General features: G+C 38.8%; 1 protein-coding gene across 1 annotated transcript in view; it reads right to left on the bottom strand.

The window, feature by feature from the left end:
• The window catches only part of LOC129224200 (MAM and LDL-receptor class A domain-containing protein 2-like), a 150,054-nt gene that overhangs the window by 65,838 nt on the left and 65,746 nt on the right, over nucleotides 1–18,470 (bottom strand). Inside the window, 5 exon segments of the mRNA XM_054858617.1 lie at nucleotides 1,114–5,035; nucleotides 5,146–5,157; nucleotides 7,477–7,481; nucleotides 9,229–9,746; nucleotides 10,972–14,521. Coding sequence (XP_054714592.1) covers nucleotides 1,114–5,035; nucleotides 5,146–5,157; nucleotides 7,477–7,481; nucleotides 9,229–9,746; nucleotides 10,972–14,521 — 8,007 coding nt within the window.

Here is an 18,470-nt window from a genome sequence, read left to right as displayed (position 1 = left end):
CATGGTTACGCTTTTTAAATCCATCTTTCTTGACTTAATGTTTTCCAAGTATTTTAATATCTGTCGTTATTGTTTGGAAGGGAAATTTTGATGGTGTTTTTTTTTTTTTTTTTAATTTATTTATTTAAGTCTGGTTGTTGAATATACGGCACTTGATACAATTTTTATTTTTAACGTGGGCCGGGCAATGCAGCTAGTTTTATAATAAGAGACAGTAGTAGACCTTACTGATTTTATAATCTAGCAATAGTTTTATAATAAGAGACAGTAGTAGATCTTACTGATTTTATAATCTAGCAATAGTTTTATAATAAGAGACAGTAGTAGACCTTACTGATTTTATAATCTAGCAGTAGTTTTATAATAAGAGACAGTAGTAGACCTTACTGATTTTATAATCTCGCAATAGTTTTATAATAAGAGACAGTAGTAGACCTTACTGATTTTATAATATCGCAATAGTTTTATAACAGTTATTGACCTTCCGCTCCTTCAAGTTCTATCATTGCATGCAGAACGAAAAAGAAACTAATAAAGATGACTCATGACATCGACGCGAAAATCGTTTGACACTGGAAAATGATATTGTTTTGTGCGTTACAAAGCTATTCCAGACATTAAAAAAATAGGTTTTTTCTTCCAAACAAGCTCATGTTATCCACTAACTAATAGAACACAAAAGCCAACTTGTAGATGTATTTTAAACTTTATATGTACTCTTAAAAAATAAATAAAAACACAGCAATAAACCAATGTTCTTTAAACTTTTCTTCCACATGTCGCGACCTCCCTGGACACCCCCCCCCCCCCAGGGGTTGCGACCCACCGTTTGAGAACCCCTGGCTTATGGGTAAGCAATCATATTCATTAAAATTATCAAAAATATTCATTTCAAATTAAAGAAATACAGTTGGCTCTCTGTTTAACGACGCTCTATTTAACGACTTTCTCTATTTAAAGACGACCTTTCACGGTCCCGGATGCTCCACTGTAGTTTTAGAAGCATTCTATTTAAGGACGAATTCTACTTAAGGACGGTTTTTCGTGGTCCCTTGAAAGTCGTTAAATAGAGAGTCAACTGTATTATCTTGTAGCAGGAAGGGAAATACTTACTCGCATCCGTTTGAAAATGATACATCATCAATGGCAATAATATCGTCGCTTTGGACACCTGCTTTGCCTTCAATGATCACTTGGAATGGAGCCGTATCGTCGATTGATACTTTTCCTCTCATCCAGAAATTTCCCACTTCTCCAGTTTGCGTCCACAGCCTTTGCAGGGTCCTGTTGACTTCGTTCCGTGTATAGATGTTCAACTGGTTGACGTACTTGCCGTACATGAAATAGTAAAAACGCATCTCGCACTTGCCAACAGATAAGCTGTGGAACACATGCGAAAGGAGCCAGGCTTTCTCATTCATGGCTCCATCCGGATATCCAGTCAGCCCCAAGTATTTGCCTGCGGGAGAGGCTAGAGTGTGGTCAAAGGGTGGTCCCACTCTTCTGAATTGATGACTGGCGTATGTGCCATTCATTATTTTCCAAGCCAATTTGGGTATATCTTCGTCTCTGCTCTGGTAGAAGAACTCGAGTCCGTTTTCGAAGTTCACTCTGGTGTAACCGAATTCGGCACATTTGTTTTCGTCTGAGGAATCACCGCAGTCGTCGGTCACATCACAAACGCGGTAAAGATCGATGCAAGCCAAGTTTTTGCACAGGAAGCGGCCGCTACAATCAGTGTTCGGATTTCTTTTTGGCAAAGCGCAGTTGATGAATTCTATGTCATCCAGTGCTACGTAGTCAAACATTCGCATTCCACCTTTCTTGTTGACGCTTATTGAGAAGTTTCCTTTCTGCCTCCCGATGCCTATTTCTTCTCGAGTCCATGTCGGGGAGTTGGCTATGCTGACCATGTCAACCGAGAAGTCTGAAGTCTTGAACGTTATCGAAGGTTTCAATACAAACGTGTACGAAGCGTACCACAAGGAAAGTTTGCAAGAGGCTGCAGAATTGGAAAATGCTGGACTTAGGTACTCGTCAACAGGACCCGTTTCCTTCTCTAACACGGCATGAATGATGAGGTACGATCCATCACCTGTGTTTGTGGTTTTATCGACCTTGGGTGCATTTGAGGTTATCTTATACGCTTCGCTAGCAATCGTAACGTTAATTTCTAATCCGTCTCCAGCTTGAGTCATTACTTTCCATCCGCACTTTGAGCCAACCTCAAAGTCACAGAAAGCTGGACAGTTCTTTTCATCAGTTCCATGTTTACAGTCCGTCTTGAAATCACAAACGACATCATAAGGTACGCACGAGTAATCGTCACATGTGAACTGACCTTTACTTTCGCAGTAACCTTTCGGCCATAACGTTGGAATAGGTGTCGTGATGACTGTATATATCGGAATACATTCCTGCGTGAAAGATATATCATCTATGGAAACTTCCCCTTTAGTACCAAAGGCTGGCCGCGCTTCAAGAGCCACGTGGAAGTCCAACCTGCTCTTCAGTATGACTTCAACTCGTTCCCATTCATCCCCGGTAGACCCATACACTTCTTGATACTTTCTCAAGTGGTCGTCGTCGACGAAGACAGTATTGACAATGATTTTGCTGGTATAAGACTTGTACAAATGTGCCCAGAATCTGATCTTGCAATTTCCGGACATATCCGCAAAGAAAGCTGTGCTCTTAATCACTGCTGTGGGCTCATTCCAATAGTATCTCGAATACTTTGCAATCAAATATTTACCGAATTCATTATTCTTTGTATGATCTCTGCTAGGGCCGGTGCCTTCTGTTTGGTTTTTGCCCCAAGTGACAGTCCATTGAATCTGTCTTTTTTTGTCTTGAGTCCAGCCGCACAAATTCCCGCTCTCGAAATCACATCTCTCGTACCAGTCATCACAGACATCTTCATCCGAACCATCTGGGCAGTCTTGGCTGAAGTCACAAACAAGTGTCTTATTGATACATTCTCCAGTTAAGCAAGGGAATTCGTTCTTGTCAGCACACTTTCTTTTCTCGGGAGGTGCGCAATTTATGAGCTGTATGTCATCAAGAGCAATATCGCCTTCGCTCAAAGCATGGGTAGCAATGAAATCAAGACGCCAGTTCTTCTGCATCTTGCCAATACTGACCGTAGCATTCTGCCAGTTTCTTCCTTGATCAGAACTTTCGTGCCAAAGTTGTCTGTCATCCGTCTTGTAGTCATGCACATAGAGCCACAGAGTAGCGTCATTATTCTTAATTCCAGACATGAAATAATAGAACTGAATTCTGCATGAGGCAGAAGCTTCGTGGAAATCAACGGATCTAAGTTCTGCATCAGCGCCGAAAGAACCACCCCTGTCTTTATTCACATGAATGTAGTAGCCATCCCCATCTTTGTCAGCATCCGATATGAGGCCATTATTTCCGTAAGGTCCTTTTCTTCTCTTCCATCTTCCGCCTGATACATCTGTCCATCCACACATTGTATAATTTTCGTTGTTGAAATCGCACGTGCCACATTTAACTTCATCAGATGAATCAGTGCAATCTGGCACAAAATCGCACACTTGCTCAAGACTGATGCAATTCCTGTCTACGATGCAGAGGAACTCATTGTCTTCGCACTTCTCTACGGGTGGATCCGTTGGCTCATCTATTTCTAACGGAAGGCTCTCATTGGATACGACGCATCCTGATGTGAATGAAACATCATCAACAGCCCATCCACCATAGTCGGTGGATCCTGTTTTAGCTTCAATGATTATCTCAAAAAGTTCTTTTATTCCTCCAAGAGATACGACACCCTTCTCGTAGTATTGGCCTGGTGGTTCTCGAACGGCGAAAGGCGATTTCCAAACATTGTTCTGATCCCTTCTAATGTACACTGAGAGAGTTCCAATGTCTGTCATCTCGTCGTAATTTGTCATATTAAATTTTGCTCCGTATGTGTAGAAGAATCGGAACTTGCAAGTCTCATCTTTGGCTTCCATAACCTTCGAAGCAAGTCGGTAAACGTTTCCTCTCGATCTGTCAAAGTTAGTTGCGTACATTAACCGACCATTGGCAGAATTTTGAGTATGATCACGGGGAGCCAGCACGCTATAGTATGAATTACCATCAAAATCCGGTTTCACTACTTGCCACCTATAGTTCGTATCTTTCCCAGTGTCCCAAGAGCAGTAACTCTCACTTTCAAAATTGCATCGACCTGGATATGCATCACATTTGGCATAGATTCTGTTTTCATCTGAATAGTCACCACAATCATCAACAAAGTCGCACAACAGTTCTGATGATATACAGTTGCCGTTCCTGCACATGAACTCATTGTCTTTGCACTTATCAGAGGCGGTAGCGGTTCTCGGAATGTCACAATCTTCGAAGCTCAAATCGTCAATGGCGATGATGCTGGTAAGAGCGAGTTTATGTCCAGTGAAACCCACGCGGAAGCGATGTTCTATCCTTCCCACATACGCAATTCCCTGCTTCCAGCGATGCGAGTCCTTCAGCCTGTTCATGTCAGCTTTCATGTACCAAAGTATCGTTCGAGTGTTGACATGCCCAGAATCGTAGAAAACTGAAAAGTATTCCATGTTTTTCACGGGAGAGAAATAATACCAGAAGTAGAGTTTGCAAGTGGGGGCAGATTGAATCAAGGCCGGACTCATGAAGTAGGCTTGAGCGTTGTATACGAATCGCCTGTTGAAATTCATCATCATGAAGCGACCTTCGCCGGGGTTGTTCTTGGTGTGGTCCGATTCCGGTTCTTGAGTAGCATTCGCCAGTGTCTGGTTCCAAACAGCGTCTTCTCCCGGCACGTTAGTCCAATAGCACGGATCGGGCTCCACAGTCTCAAAATCACAATCAGTTCCGCAGTACTTTTCGTCGGTGCCGTCTGCGCAGTCTTCGTAGAAATCACATCTGCGGTCGTCTGGTATGCGAGTTTTTCCATTGTCGCATAAAAAGTCTGGCTTAAGATCCTCAAGTGGCTCGCAATCAGCAGCAGTAACTGCGATGTCGTCAATGGCAATGAAATTATCTTGCCTAAAGGAGAAAAAAATATGCATACACGTAAATACACCAGTAAACATAAGTATATTTTCATGGCACGTTACATTCCGATGTAATGAACTTTCTAAATTATTCCACTAATCAGAAACACTACATATTACTCTACTAAATTACACATGAAATATGTAATAATGTAAAACATAAATAGGCAGCAATCGAAAGAGCATACCGCTGTGCTAAACATAGAAGTCGTATCTACACTTATTGTCAAAATTGAGTAATTGTCACGAGATGGTTCTTTGCAACATGTTTAACCTACAAAGTTTTATTGTAATTTGTGAATGGGAGACATTTTTTTTTAAATCTAAGAAGTGGAATCTGAATCAAGTATACGGAGGCGTAAAATTTTAAATTGTACTTCCTCAGATTGAGCTCAGCTGCAAATACGACTTGTGCGTTTAGCACTGTAGTTTACTACCAAATAGCACGACTTTGAGGGTCACGGATCTGGACGAAATTCTCGATTTTGGTTAATTCGTGTTAGGTATGAACCCAGCGATTTGACTGCATCGGTCCTAGTTCGGCCGTAATGGGGGTCCAAAGTGGCTAGTTTAGCTTCAGAAAAGCAATGGTTTTTCCTTTGACATTAAACTAGTTTATCCTTTTCTTTCTATTGCATCGCAGTATCACCCAATTGAATGCTTCCACAATATAGAATAAATTTCCCCGCCTCTACATTGTTCTAACAGAAGACGCGAGAGATGTTAGGAGAGCAAATATTGTACCAAAGCTTCAAATTACAAGGAAAACACTATTCCGGTTCTGGAGCTAAACAAGCAAATTTAGACCCGCCTTGCAGCCGAACTAGAGCATATGTACTAAATTGTTTTACCTGGGCTCTTACCTAGTACGAATTGACCTAAATCCAGAAGTTTATCTAGACTCGTGACCCTCAAGCTTTTGCCGTCTGAACCAGACTGAATTCCAGGACTCCAGAAATGCAATGTCAATTTCATTGGAATTTGAAACTTTCTCATAGTATATGCCTTCTGTATACATTTGGTGTCTCTTGTCAGTACAATGTAGCGGAGAGGGTGGGAGATTTATCCTATGGTGTCAATGCATTCAGTTGGTTCATGCTGCAATAGGATTGCAAAAAAAAAAGGTAAATGATTTCAGATGAAAACCCATTATGTTTCTGGACTCCACTATCAACTTTGGACCCCCGTTGCAGCAGAACTATAGTCTACGCAGTCAAATCGCTTCACCTGGGTTATATTAAAGATATTAATGTATTGGAAAGGGTTCAAAGGCAGGCTACAAGGCTAATAAATGGACTTTCTCATTTAGACTATGATTCCAGGCTTAGAAGGCTTAAAATGTACAGTCTTGAGCAAAGAAGAGACCGAGGGGTTACGGGGCTGAAGTTTAGCACTGAAAACAGGACAATGGGTGATTGTTTTAAGCTATTCAAATCTCAGGCTAACATGGATATTAGGAAAAATTATTATTTTAGCAGGGTAGTGGAACCTTGGAACAGCTTACCGGAAGAGGTGGTAATGAGCAAGGGAGTAGATAGTTTTAAGAGGGCCATTGATCTTCACTTGGGATTGTAAATTGACTAGGACCAGTCTAGCTGGGCCCAGAGTCTGTTGCTGGTCGTCACTTTTGTATTTGTATATCTAGTGCAAACTGACCTAAATCCAGAATTTCGTGCAGATCTATGACCCTTAAGGTCGCGCCGTTTGGTACTTAGTGAAACATTTTTAACGCATAAATTGCTTGCCTTCGTCTCCCCGTTATCGATATATAAGGTCGTAAAGTGTGCCGAAACCATAAGAATAGTCTCCAAATTTTAAATACTTGGCGAGAAATAGAAGGTAACACGCGAATTCTACATGTGGTAAGACATCCATCTATCTGCAAAGCGTGTGAAAGGTGTCGTCTAATATTCACCAAAATTCACAGAATTTGGCGATTTCTCTTAAAAATTTCAGCAGACTTGAACCCGCTATATTTCGATAACAGGGAGACGAAAGCATTATGTACAGTGGGATAAATAGAAGCAACGAAGTCAGTCATTCTTCCCAATTTTGATCAATCAAACTTTGATGTAAATTGCTTTTCTGTGTGTTCTACATAAATTTAGCGTGTAATTAAAAGTTTTATACGATTTTCCTTCTGAAACGGTTTGAGATTGTATTTGAAGGATTCAAACGGTCTCACGCAACCTATGGATTTTGCAGATTGAATATTGGTGGTGACTATCTTTCTAAGCTTCTAAAATGATCGTGTAATGTGTGATTATCTTCCTAAATCATCCCTATAGGGAAAGAAACCGCAGTTTCCACTTACCTCATAATCTCTACGGTAAGTAGAAACATTTAGGGATAAACATTAACACGAACTCCTTCGCTAACTTATCATCGCGGTAAGTCAAATATTTTATAATGTCTGTCCACGAAAAACAGACACTTGGCTCCGCCTCGTTTCAGAATTGTCCATCTTCGTGAAGGGGCGATATGGAGAGAGGAGTTGAAACGGAATTTGCAAGTGCGTCATTGGTTCTAAAGATTGAATACGTCACCTTGAAATTTAAGAAAATATTTTGCACGAAAAAGGCGGATAAGGCAGATATCTTATTGGACAGGGCATATCCTACGTAAATGGGTGGGTCTTGGTTTTACATTTTTCAGCAGCCATTGGTCAGAGATAACAGCGCCTCCTAAAATTAATTTAAATTGAAAATTGGTGCGAGTAGAGTTGCAATAAAGAATACAAGGCTTGTCATTTTTAGCCTACTTTCCCAGTAAAAGTCAGAAAAGGAAGAAAAAAGCATGAAAGAAGGCTTAATGCATCTTAAAAATATCGCAAAAAACAAAAAAAGTCAAAAATAAATAAAATAATTAAATAAATATCGAAAAATTAAAAATTGGAAAGTAGGGTATTGAGATGGGAAAAAATGTCTGTCGGTCTGTCTGTCCCCCCCCCCCTAATAACTTTTGAATGAATAGTCCGATTCGAATAAACTTTTTTTTGATCGAAAGATCTCGGCAAGGACATTTCATTCCCATGTCTCACTTTTTGATTTGAACTATTTTTTGTTCAATTTTGAACAGTTCAAAAAAACTTAACATTAGCGCCTACGGGGGAAATTCAAGGCAATTCCGAACTGTGAGGCGAATTTCAAACAAACTATGTAGGAAAATGCTTTTGATGAAAAACTTGTTTATAAAATATCTTTTTGATTTGAACAATTTTCCGTTCAATTTTGAACAGTTCAAACCCCTTAACATTAGCACCTACGGGGTAACTGAAAGTCAATGTAGATTCCGTACTTGAAGGCGGATTTACTTCAAACAAATTTTGTTGGAAATAGCGCTTGACGCCGAACTCCAGACTCCGACTCCGAGAATTTAGGGGCGCCTGACTCCGACTCCTGTGCCCGACAATTAATCGGACTCCACTCCGATTCCTTTATCCCCCCTGTATTTATTTTAACGAGCTTATTAATTTTAATTATTATTTTTTCGTTTTGAAAGCTGTTAAAGAATTATTTTTAATGGAAAAAAGTGTATTAGCTGCTTTGTTTAAAAGGTGCTGCTCTTTTATTTGTTCGTTTTTTTTTTTTTTTTTTTTTTTAATTTTATTTTTTTATGCATCTAATTTTTTTTAGATAAGTAAGGAATATTTTATTCCTAGAAATCAGCTATTAAAAAAATATGTTTGAAACAATTTGCGATTTTAGCTATTTTTGAGAATATTGATCAGGTACTAGAAAGTAGTATGGGTATACGGGAAAGTAGGCTCGTTTAGTTCTAGACGGAACTTCTTTTTACTTTTTCGCCAACTCAGTGCAGTTATTTCTGCAACTAGCCTATCAGGTCTAAATAATCACATAAAGAAAACTAGAGGTATATAGGATATTTTTCCTTTCGCCAAAATGTTACTAAACAAAAAATGACACGCGTCCTTGCTTCCTTTTCGAACTATTTTAAGGAATGGATGCGTTTTCCCGTTTGATTAACGAGGGTTATTTGTTCGCGGTCGGACTGTACATAGTTTCCCTGACAGTAACTGCATGAAAACAGAACGTTCTTTGTATATAATGTACAAAATGCTCATTTCGTTCAAAGGAAAGGGAAGGATCTAAAGTAGAAACACAGAAAAACTGTTTCCAACTGGCCCTATTTTTAAATTTTTTTTACATATGAAGCTTACCTTGGTGCTAACTCAGCCTCGAAGATGATTTCGTATTTACCCTGACTGGGCTTTCTATCAATCTGCACCTGTTCGTTGATCCATCGCCCAAGGTTTTCTCTACCAAAGTGCTGCATCTCCGTTAGTTCGTCTTCTGCGTCATCATAGACGGATAAAGTCAACGCCCCATCGAACTCCGTACCGTTTCTGAAGCTCCAGTAGTTGATGCATCGAGTCAGCACGGAGCTGCTGAAATAGGGAGAAAAGAGGCGGGCGGGGCGTGGCTGCGCTTCCCACTTCTTGACCACGTGCACGTAGAGGTAGTGCCCGAATTGGGTGCCGATGGTGGTGTCGTTCGGAGGGGCGGAGTCTGTTATTTCGCCACTCCCACGCATCCATTGCAGCTCAGTCTCGACATCGTTGGACCAGAGGCACATGCTTTCCTCGAAGTTGCACGAGCCAAGAGAAGGACAATCAGTGCGGATGGAAATGTCGTCGATTGCTATGGTGCCATTTCTGAAGGCGCTTCCGGCTGTGACCTGGGTGGAAAAGTAAATTTATGTCACATTCGAACAAATATTTCACTAATATTAAGCGCCTTATTCGAGGAAAAGAATGGTTGCATTCTGATTCGTCATAAAGATTTCCTCAAACCGAACCCGGGTGCAGAATATCTTCACAGGGATGGTTCAAGAGAGGAATTATTAATTCAATTCGAAGCGAAGATATACCGATTTTTTTTGGAATAAGGCCTTAAATATCATGACTAAAGAGGCATGTTCTTCAAACTTACAAGGCGTGTTCAAAACACTTATGCATTCATTTGTTTGTTAGAGGTCATTTTGGGTCATTTTTGCTCGTTTTGTGGTTTTTAGCGTATTTAGAGGGATATGATTGATTTTTCCAACTTTGAGTTTATTTCGCAAGATTTACTTTCCTGTATCTCCTTTTTTTTTTTGGTGAAATTCTTATGACTGTTCCGATTTTATGCAAACTTAATATTCAACCATTTCGGTTCACATTTCTTTTTCCATTATTAAACTCGGGATATTTGTTACTATTTTTATTTCGTTTTCAAGCAAAGTTTACACAGAAATTTTCTATTCAGGGATTAAAAAAAAACACATTTTAAATTTTTACTTTAATGGAAACTCAGTTTTTAAATTGCGAGTCTAAAAGCAAAAATCTAAATTTGTGTCTTAATCTAATCAAAATTATATTCGTGTTGAGCCTCCAAGAAGAGAGCTATCGGATCGGACTGAAACCCTAAAATACGGAGAGAAACTAAAAACATTAAGTGAAAATTTCAGCCACAAGCGATAATAGTTAAAATATATACAAAAATATCGCAATAAGATGGGTTTCTTGTAACGTAATGAAGTGTGGCTTTTTAAAGTTATAATTCAATTGTGATATTTAACTAAACTGATTTGAAGGCTCAAGGAACACAACTGCGGCAAAAAATTTATAGGTAAGGAGTTAAACTAAAACTTCTTATAGTCATAATCTTATGAAGCTTTTATACCCATCACATGTTCAAAATGCTGGTAATTATTTTAACATTTATACGTAACTAACCCAGTTTGAAAAGAAAATATTATTCTGAAACTTCGTCGAAGCAGAATAGTTTCACCATAATTGAGATTTTATCGCTTCGTCATAAGAACTTTTTCTGAATGAGAACGCACGAGTTGCCCTCGCGTCAACAGAGACTGAGAATCGGTAAAATTAGAAATATGTGATTAATGGGGAAAAGTTACATACCTGGAAGACGTAACTATAGTCCATGGGTAAGGATTTTTCCAAGACAACTTCTGAACCATGCCAAAATTCCGTGTAGTCTCCTTCTTCCTTCCACTTGCTTTCCCTTATATCTCCGTAGTGAACCAGAACTTCCAACGAGCCCACATCAATGCCATACAAGTAGTAGAAGAACTGCATGCACTTCTTCTCCGGCGATAAAACTCCAGTTTCCAATCTTGCCACTTTGCCTTTCTCCACGGCTGCGGAGTTGTTCACGTAGAAGTAGTTTCCTTGCGATGTCCCAAGGGTATGATCGATGTCCGGACCGTTCGTCTTTGACCCGTTTCCTCTGTGCCACTGGAAGTCTCCTTCAGGATCACGCGTGAATCCACAGTAATCCTGCTCCACATCGCAGAAATCTCTGGGAGGGCAGTTACCATAGTTCAGAGAGAAATCATCCAGAGAAATGTCCCCATAATGTGTTCCGTCGCCTTCGAAGACAAATCTGAACGCGTATGTCTTGATGATATATATTTGCTCATATTTCCAGTTAGGTCCTCGCGATTTGGTCCTCGACCAAATTGTTTCGGATTTATCTTCATTGTTGAAGTCTTGTATTTTAAAAAACAGTTCTCCTGGATTATTGCCGTAAATGTGATACCAGAATTTGAAACAAACACCTCCATCATTGGGGCTTATACCGTTTTGGCTGAGTAATCTAGCTCGGTAGAAGTAATAATCTTTTCCTGCGTCATTGATCGTCAGATATTTTCCACTAGTAGACAAAGTGGTGTGGTCCGTGCGTGGACGCGTCAGTACCCTATTGGAATGTCCAGTCACTATTTCCCAATCTGCTGAGTCAGATTTATCTTGGTCATTCTTCCACTTGCAAAAATCTGTTTCAAATGTGCAGTCGAATGTTGATGGCGGGAATGCAGTTGTAGTAGTTGGAGGCATTGTAGTTGTTGTAATTGGCTCTCCACATTTCTGTCTTATCAATGAAAGATCGTCAATAGCAATACCTCGGCTAGTGTAGTTGTCTTGAGCTGTTCTTGTCATGGCTGTCAGCCCTATCTGGAAGAAATCACCGGCGTCTTCTGCAGAAATGTTAGTTTCTGATTTTACCCACACATTACATTCCACATCAGATGATTCATGTTCTTTTACTCCTTCCCATCCCATTCCTATCAAAACTTGTTGTACCAAAAGAGAAGAATTTACTGTGTTATACATGTTGAACCAAAAAGACAAACAATAATCATCTATTTCCAAATCTTCGCTGATTAGCATAGATTGTGATTCAGCTGGTAATCCTGTTATATATGCATACATATAATGACCTTGAACATTTCCTAAACTGTGGTCTCCTATCGGTCCTTCTCCCATATTTTGATCCAATCCGGCCCTTCTAATCCAATCTATGTCAGCAAAAGCATCTGAGTTCATCCAACCACAGGTATCAATTTCAAAGTTGCACGAAGCTGGATCTGAGCACTTTCCGTGAATCATATGAATATCATCTAGAGCAATATAGCCTACCGGTCCGATTGATGTTTGAGCTTCTATTGCTATGAAAAACTCTGGTAGGGAATTCAGTGTTACTCTTCCTATTTTCCAGCCACCAACGTGGTCTCCAGATCTTTTCCACAGGCTCCTTAGGTTCTCAATCCGGCCTTCTTGTTTCGTTCTTTGATAAACTGCAAGTGAACCAATATCGTTTCCAAACATGCTGTACCAAAAGTTAACGCACATATCTCCGTAATTTTTGTACAATGGACTTTCAATTCTAGCTAAATCTCCTTTTTGTTTGTATGAAAGAACAATAAAGTAACCATCCTCAGTTCCTGTACTGTGGTCAGTCATTGGCTTTTGGTCGCTCCAGTTTCCACTTCCCTGAGTTCTATTCCATCCGGTAGAACCTTCATATGAAGCATTCCATCCACAAAAATCATTTTCAAAATCGCAGTATGATGTTTGAGGACAAGGTCCGTCAACCATTTTTAGATCATCAATCGCAATGTTATTCTCATATCCCCCTATTGTATTCGCAGAGATTGTTAGATAGTAGTCTCTCTCTGATACAATGTGAATCTCAGCCAATTTCCACTTGTTACCCTGTGATCTCGATTTAGCCCATTTTATTAGTTTTCCAAATGAAAGGCTTTGTAGGACTTGGAGCGTACCTACATGCTGTCCGTACATGTGGTACCAAAACGTGAAGCAACTTCCTTCTGGGCTATTCAACGGGAGATTAGGGCCATTCAGAGTTGCCATTGTGAATCCGGGACGCCATTGAGTTTCAATGTAAAGATAGTAACCATACCCTGTAGTATGGTCAGATGTTGGTCCAGTAAAGTTGGTACTGGTAGATCCATTCCCGCGTCTCCATTGTAAATAGGCATTGCCATTCAACCAATGGCACATTCCGCCGTTGAAACTCTCGTCGTCAAAGTCGCAATCTACAAGCAGTTCCTTGGGGTTACAGTTCATGAAGCTAATGTCATCCAGTGCAACCCTCTTTTCCTTTGTGTAGTATCTCCAGTCAGGGTAGCTGCTGAATCTGATGAGAGATCCGCGATTATTATTTTGCCTCAATTTCACTTCGTGACGTACCCATTCACTCGTCGGTGTGGGTGCATTCCACAGGCGATACTGATAATAGTTATACGGATCTTGGTGAGTAATATAAAACTGACCACTACTCTCTGTGGATCTGTACAACCAGAAAGCCATTACACAGTGAGACGAAGTAGGAGGCAAAGGTGGACTTACTAAAACTGCTGCGGAGTAGAAACTAGACCAGGTTTCAGTTACGTACGCATACCAACCTTGTGTTGAGTTCAGATAATCGACTTTAGGACCATAATCAGTTAAAGCTGAAGCATTCTTTCGACCCCAAGAAAATTTTCCAGGGCTTCTGTTATCCCAACCGCAAAAATCAGTCCAAAATTTGCAAGGACCACAGCCCTCTTCGTCGGATCCATCCTCGCAGTCAGGAGTGAAATCACATTTCTTTTCCTTCGGAATACAGAAAGGATATCCGTATTTACATGTGAACTGTTCTACTGTACACAAGGAAACAGTCGGCAAGGGCGTAGAGGCTGGCGTCGGAAGATCACCATCGAATTCTTTACAACCTTCTGACAAGGTGATATCATCGACAGCAACTATGGAGCCTGAAGTATTCCCGGGATTTCCATCAAGAATAAAGTGGAATGGATCTGCGCCCTGCACCACAATCACTGCCTTACTCCATACCTGTCCAAGCGATCCCCTTTCGGAGAATCTCTCTTTCCAATTCCAGCCATCAAGTTCAGTTTCTGTGTGCACCTTTAGATCTACATCTTCCGCGTCGTTGTGCATGTAGTAGTAAAACCTCAACGCACAGTATGAAGCCCCGCTTATTTTGTAGTTCGGACTGTGGTAGTAAGATCTGTAGTTTTTGAAGTCCTCATAGTACCTTTTTACTCCCAGGAAACGTCCGCTGTTATCAATGCCTTTGGTGTGATCTACTAACGGGCCGGAATTCTTGTTTCTAGACGATGTCGCATCATAGACGATCCATTTGTTCCTGAAAACGAAAAAAACCGTAATGGAGCTAGCTGGAATAATGCAATAAGTTTTTTACACATAAGGTAACTGAATCTTCATTACTTATAATTTCACGCATTTTATAGCCACTACAGACAATAAAATTTGATATTAGTAGCACAAAAAAACTGACATTAGCTAGCTGCACATCTTGGACATAGAACAAAGCGTGATTTTTGCGGTAAAGCTAATCTAGTACTAAAGTTAATCTAGTAGCATAATCCAGAAAGAAAGGGTATCAAGAAGCAAAGTAAATCTAGCAAGAAAGTGATTCTGGTAGCCAAGTATGTTTTTAAGAGGAACAAAAAGGTATGGACAAAGTGCGCTTCTGGCAGCGTACAGTAGACTTCCGATTATCCGCGAGCGGTTTATCCGCGGGGCGGATTATCCGCGAATCAATCAACAATCACGAACATGTATTTTCGCAGTAAAAAGCGAATACCAGTGGCTGTTTTTCTTTTTTTTTTGAAAAATTGTAAATTTACACTCAGTTGTTTTTGCTTGATAGATTGATTTAATTTAATTTTATTATTATTATTATTATTTTTGTGCGTTCTTCATCGTGCATACACTTGTTTCTTATTGATGTTAAGTTCGGTTGTGCAAAAATACAAAACATTTTTACTGTACTCTATATTTTCACTGTTTGCAGAAAGTGTTGTGCATCAATACAGTTAAGAATTTGAGATAGGACAATTTTTACCTGATTTGTCCCCCATTTTATTCTTTTTGCGGTTATCCGCGATTTTTATTATCCGCGGCACTTGTGCCACCCAATTCCGCGGATAATCGGGAGTTTACTGTACTTTGAATCTAGCAGTACGAAACAAAAATGACTGTCGTGCACTGCAATAGACACAAACTAGTGTTCTTCAAACTAATTGGTCTATTTCTTTTTATTGAGCAATCACGATTGCTTATTGCTTTCATTTCTGTTCTTGGCGTCCTATCATTTTATTTTCCCACCGCCACCCTCCGCACCATCACCGTCGACCGGCTCCTCACGATGCTGCTTCTATAGCTAAAGCCATCTCCAGGTTTCGTCAATATTCTACACTTACACGCATACATACACAACTACACACACACACGCACACATACACACACACACACACACACACACAAACACATACACACACATACACCTACACACATACACCTACACACATACACACACAAACACATACACACACGCATACATACAGACACCTACACATACACACACCTACACATACACACACATACACACAACTACCCACACATTCATGCCTGCACACAGACACAAACACATATGCCTACATACACATACACATCCCCCCCCCACACACATTCATACACACAACTACCCACACACTTATGCCAGCACACAGACGCAAACACACATGCCTACACGCACATACACATACCCCTACACACAAACACATATACCCCCCACACACAAACACACACGCCTACATACACACACTCGTGATTGCGAAAAACATTATTTGACTTCAAGATGTCAAAATTCAAATTAATTTTTTTAATTAAATTTTATACAAAATACTGTTTCATTGATTTTTCTTTTTTCTCTTCCTTCGCTGTAAGCATTAGTTTTGGCTTAATTTTAAGGTTAGAGATTATTTTTCATTTTATTTGTCATCATTATGTTTTGTCAAAGATCAAATACAAACTACTAATTTGACGATACCATATAATTTCTTCTTAACGAACTTTGAAACGAACAAAACCATTATCCATTTCAAGATCAAAAACTTTGCGGTAAAGTATGGAAATTGACAATGTTTTCTAAGGGAAAAATACGAGATACTTTTCAAGGCAGTAACTCATTATTATTAATATCATTTGCTAATATTAAGAATCTAGTGCATGTGAAAAAATGTATAAATCATTTGCAGCTGATAATTCATTATAAAGTAAATGACTAGTTACGGGCATGGTGAAGGTTTTTTTTTTTTTTTTTTTTTAATCTGAGTTGTTGTGTAACTGACATGTAGCGTTTCTAGTTAATGAAAAAAAAAAAAAAAAACAATTTGTGTTAGAACTGGAAAATTGCATTTCTATAGCTTCAAAAATGTCATTAGTTTTTGCATTATTTGAAATAAATTGGAATACACTGGTTTAAACAGTCAAAGTCACACTCACTTAGTTTTGGACGTACTAAATTCTAGTAATACGTAGTCTTGTTGGCTGAGTTGAATTTTTTGTAGAAAATACGCAAGAGATGTACAATAATATTAAAATACTTTTCTTACAATGTAATCCAATTTCAACGTTCCAATTCGAGCAACATTAAAATTAAAAATTGGCAGACTGATAAATTGTTTTTGAAAGGTTTGTCGATACAATAACAAAAGGAAATGCATAAATAAAATAAATAGAACTATTCTGTTAATGCATTTTTTAATCATTGTTCGCAATATTCATCTTATGTTGGGTCATCAATTCTAGATAATTTTTGAGTAGAAATGGTGAAAAAATTAACTATGGTCATATGGTCCCATTACTAAAATACTTTATATTGACTAGTTATGGCCACATTAGCTTGAAAGTGCGATTTATAAATGAGCTTTACACCGCTTTTATAACGAAAGTATTTCTACTTTTGTTCTTTAAACCAAGTTTAGACACACAGCCGTTAATAACGCTTTATGTGAGCTTTGAAAACTTTTGTAACTATAATGCTGTTGCTGGTATTTTTAATGCAGAAACTTTTAGAATTAATGCTAAAAATGGTTCATTTTTTATTGAAACTAAAAAAAAAAGAAAAAATCGCTACATTCAAGGTAAAATCATCTCACTTTACTCTATTTCATATCATATTTTGCTGTAAAAAAATCAGAATTATTCACTTTATTAAAATAATTTCCATCCTTCTTTCAATTCTGTATCATATTCGATGAAATTTTCATGATCTAAGAATTTCTCTTTTAAAAAATCTTTAGCTCAATATTCTTCATTGATAAAACAACTATTTGATTCACTTTCAGCAAAAAAATGTTCGAAAACGACCTATTTCTTTCTATTATGCTATTGGCATTCCTATTTACATGAAATAACTTCAATACTGAAGGGATATGAAAAAAATAACCGTATTGGCCATTCAAAATACTTGGTCTGTAAAACAAACGGCAGGACGTACCGGATCATTTAATGACCCCAGTATCTGACTAAACGTGTTTTAGCGGTTTACAAATGCCCGAATCCGTTCAATTGCTACCAAAAGGTAGATGAGGGGACTAAACTCAGCTACTGATAAGAAAAAAATGAACCGGTGGCTAGTTTTCTGGCAATTACTATTTGCAGAAGGCCTGAGGTCATAAAATGACGCCCGCGCGTCCTCCCGAGTTAAATATCTAAATTCATAGCAAAGTAAATCCATATGATAGAAGACAAATCTATAAGAAATGAGTACATACCAATAAAACTGCGATCTGATTTAAAAAACAGCAATGCCAGGCATTGGCGGATTTACGGGGGTGCCAGGGGGTGCGCCGCACCCCCAAAATTTTTGATGTGGTTTTGAAAAAAATTAGTTTAGTATATTTCACTCAGAAACGCAGTTGGGGGAAAAAAATTCATAGCTGCTATACTAGTAAATTTACTTGAATCCAGTGTATCACCAGACGTCGCTAGTGCAAGAAAAACATAACTGTGCTCATGTTAAGAATTAAAGTAATTTTATCCATTTGGAAAAAAAACCCTAATAAATAATTTCATGCAAATAAAGACACTTCTCAAACAATTTATTATTCAGTGCTGTGTTACTGTATAGAATAATTGCATGTTCTGTAATTGGGTATTTATTCGTATATCAATACAAATTCTTCTATTTTAAAACAACAATGGCTAATAAAGTCAAAAAAAAAAAAAAAAAAAAAAAAAAAAAAAACATGGCTATTGCAAGAAACTTGATCAATAAAATCTAC

The sequence above is a fragment of the Uloborus diversus genome, chromosome 6 (genome assembly GCF_026930045.1).
Source record: "Uloborus diversus isolate 005 chromosome 6, Udiv.v.3.1, whole genome shotgun sequence".
NCBI classification, from domain to species: domain Eukaryota; kingdom Metazoa; phylum Arthropoda; class Arachnida; order Araneae; family Uloboridae; genus Uloborus; species Uloborus diversus.
This window is presented reverse-complemented; position numbering and strand designations above follow the sequence as displayed.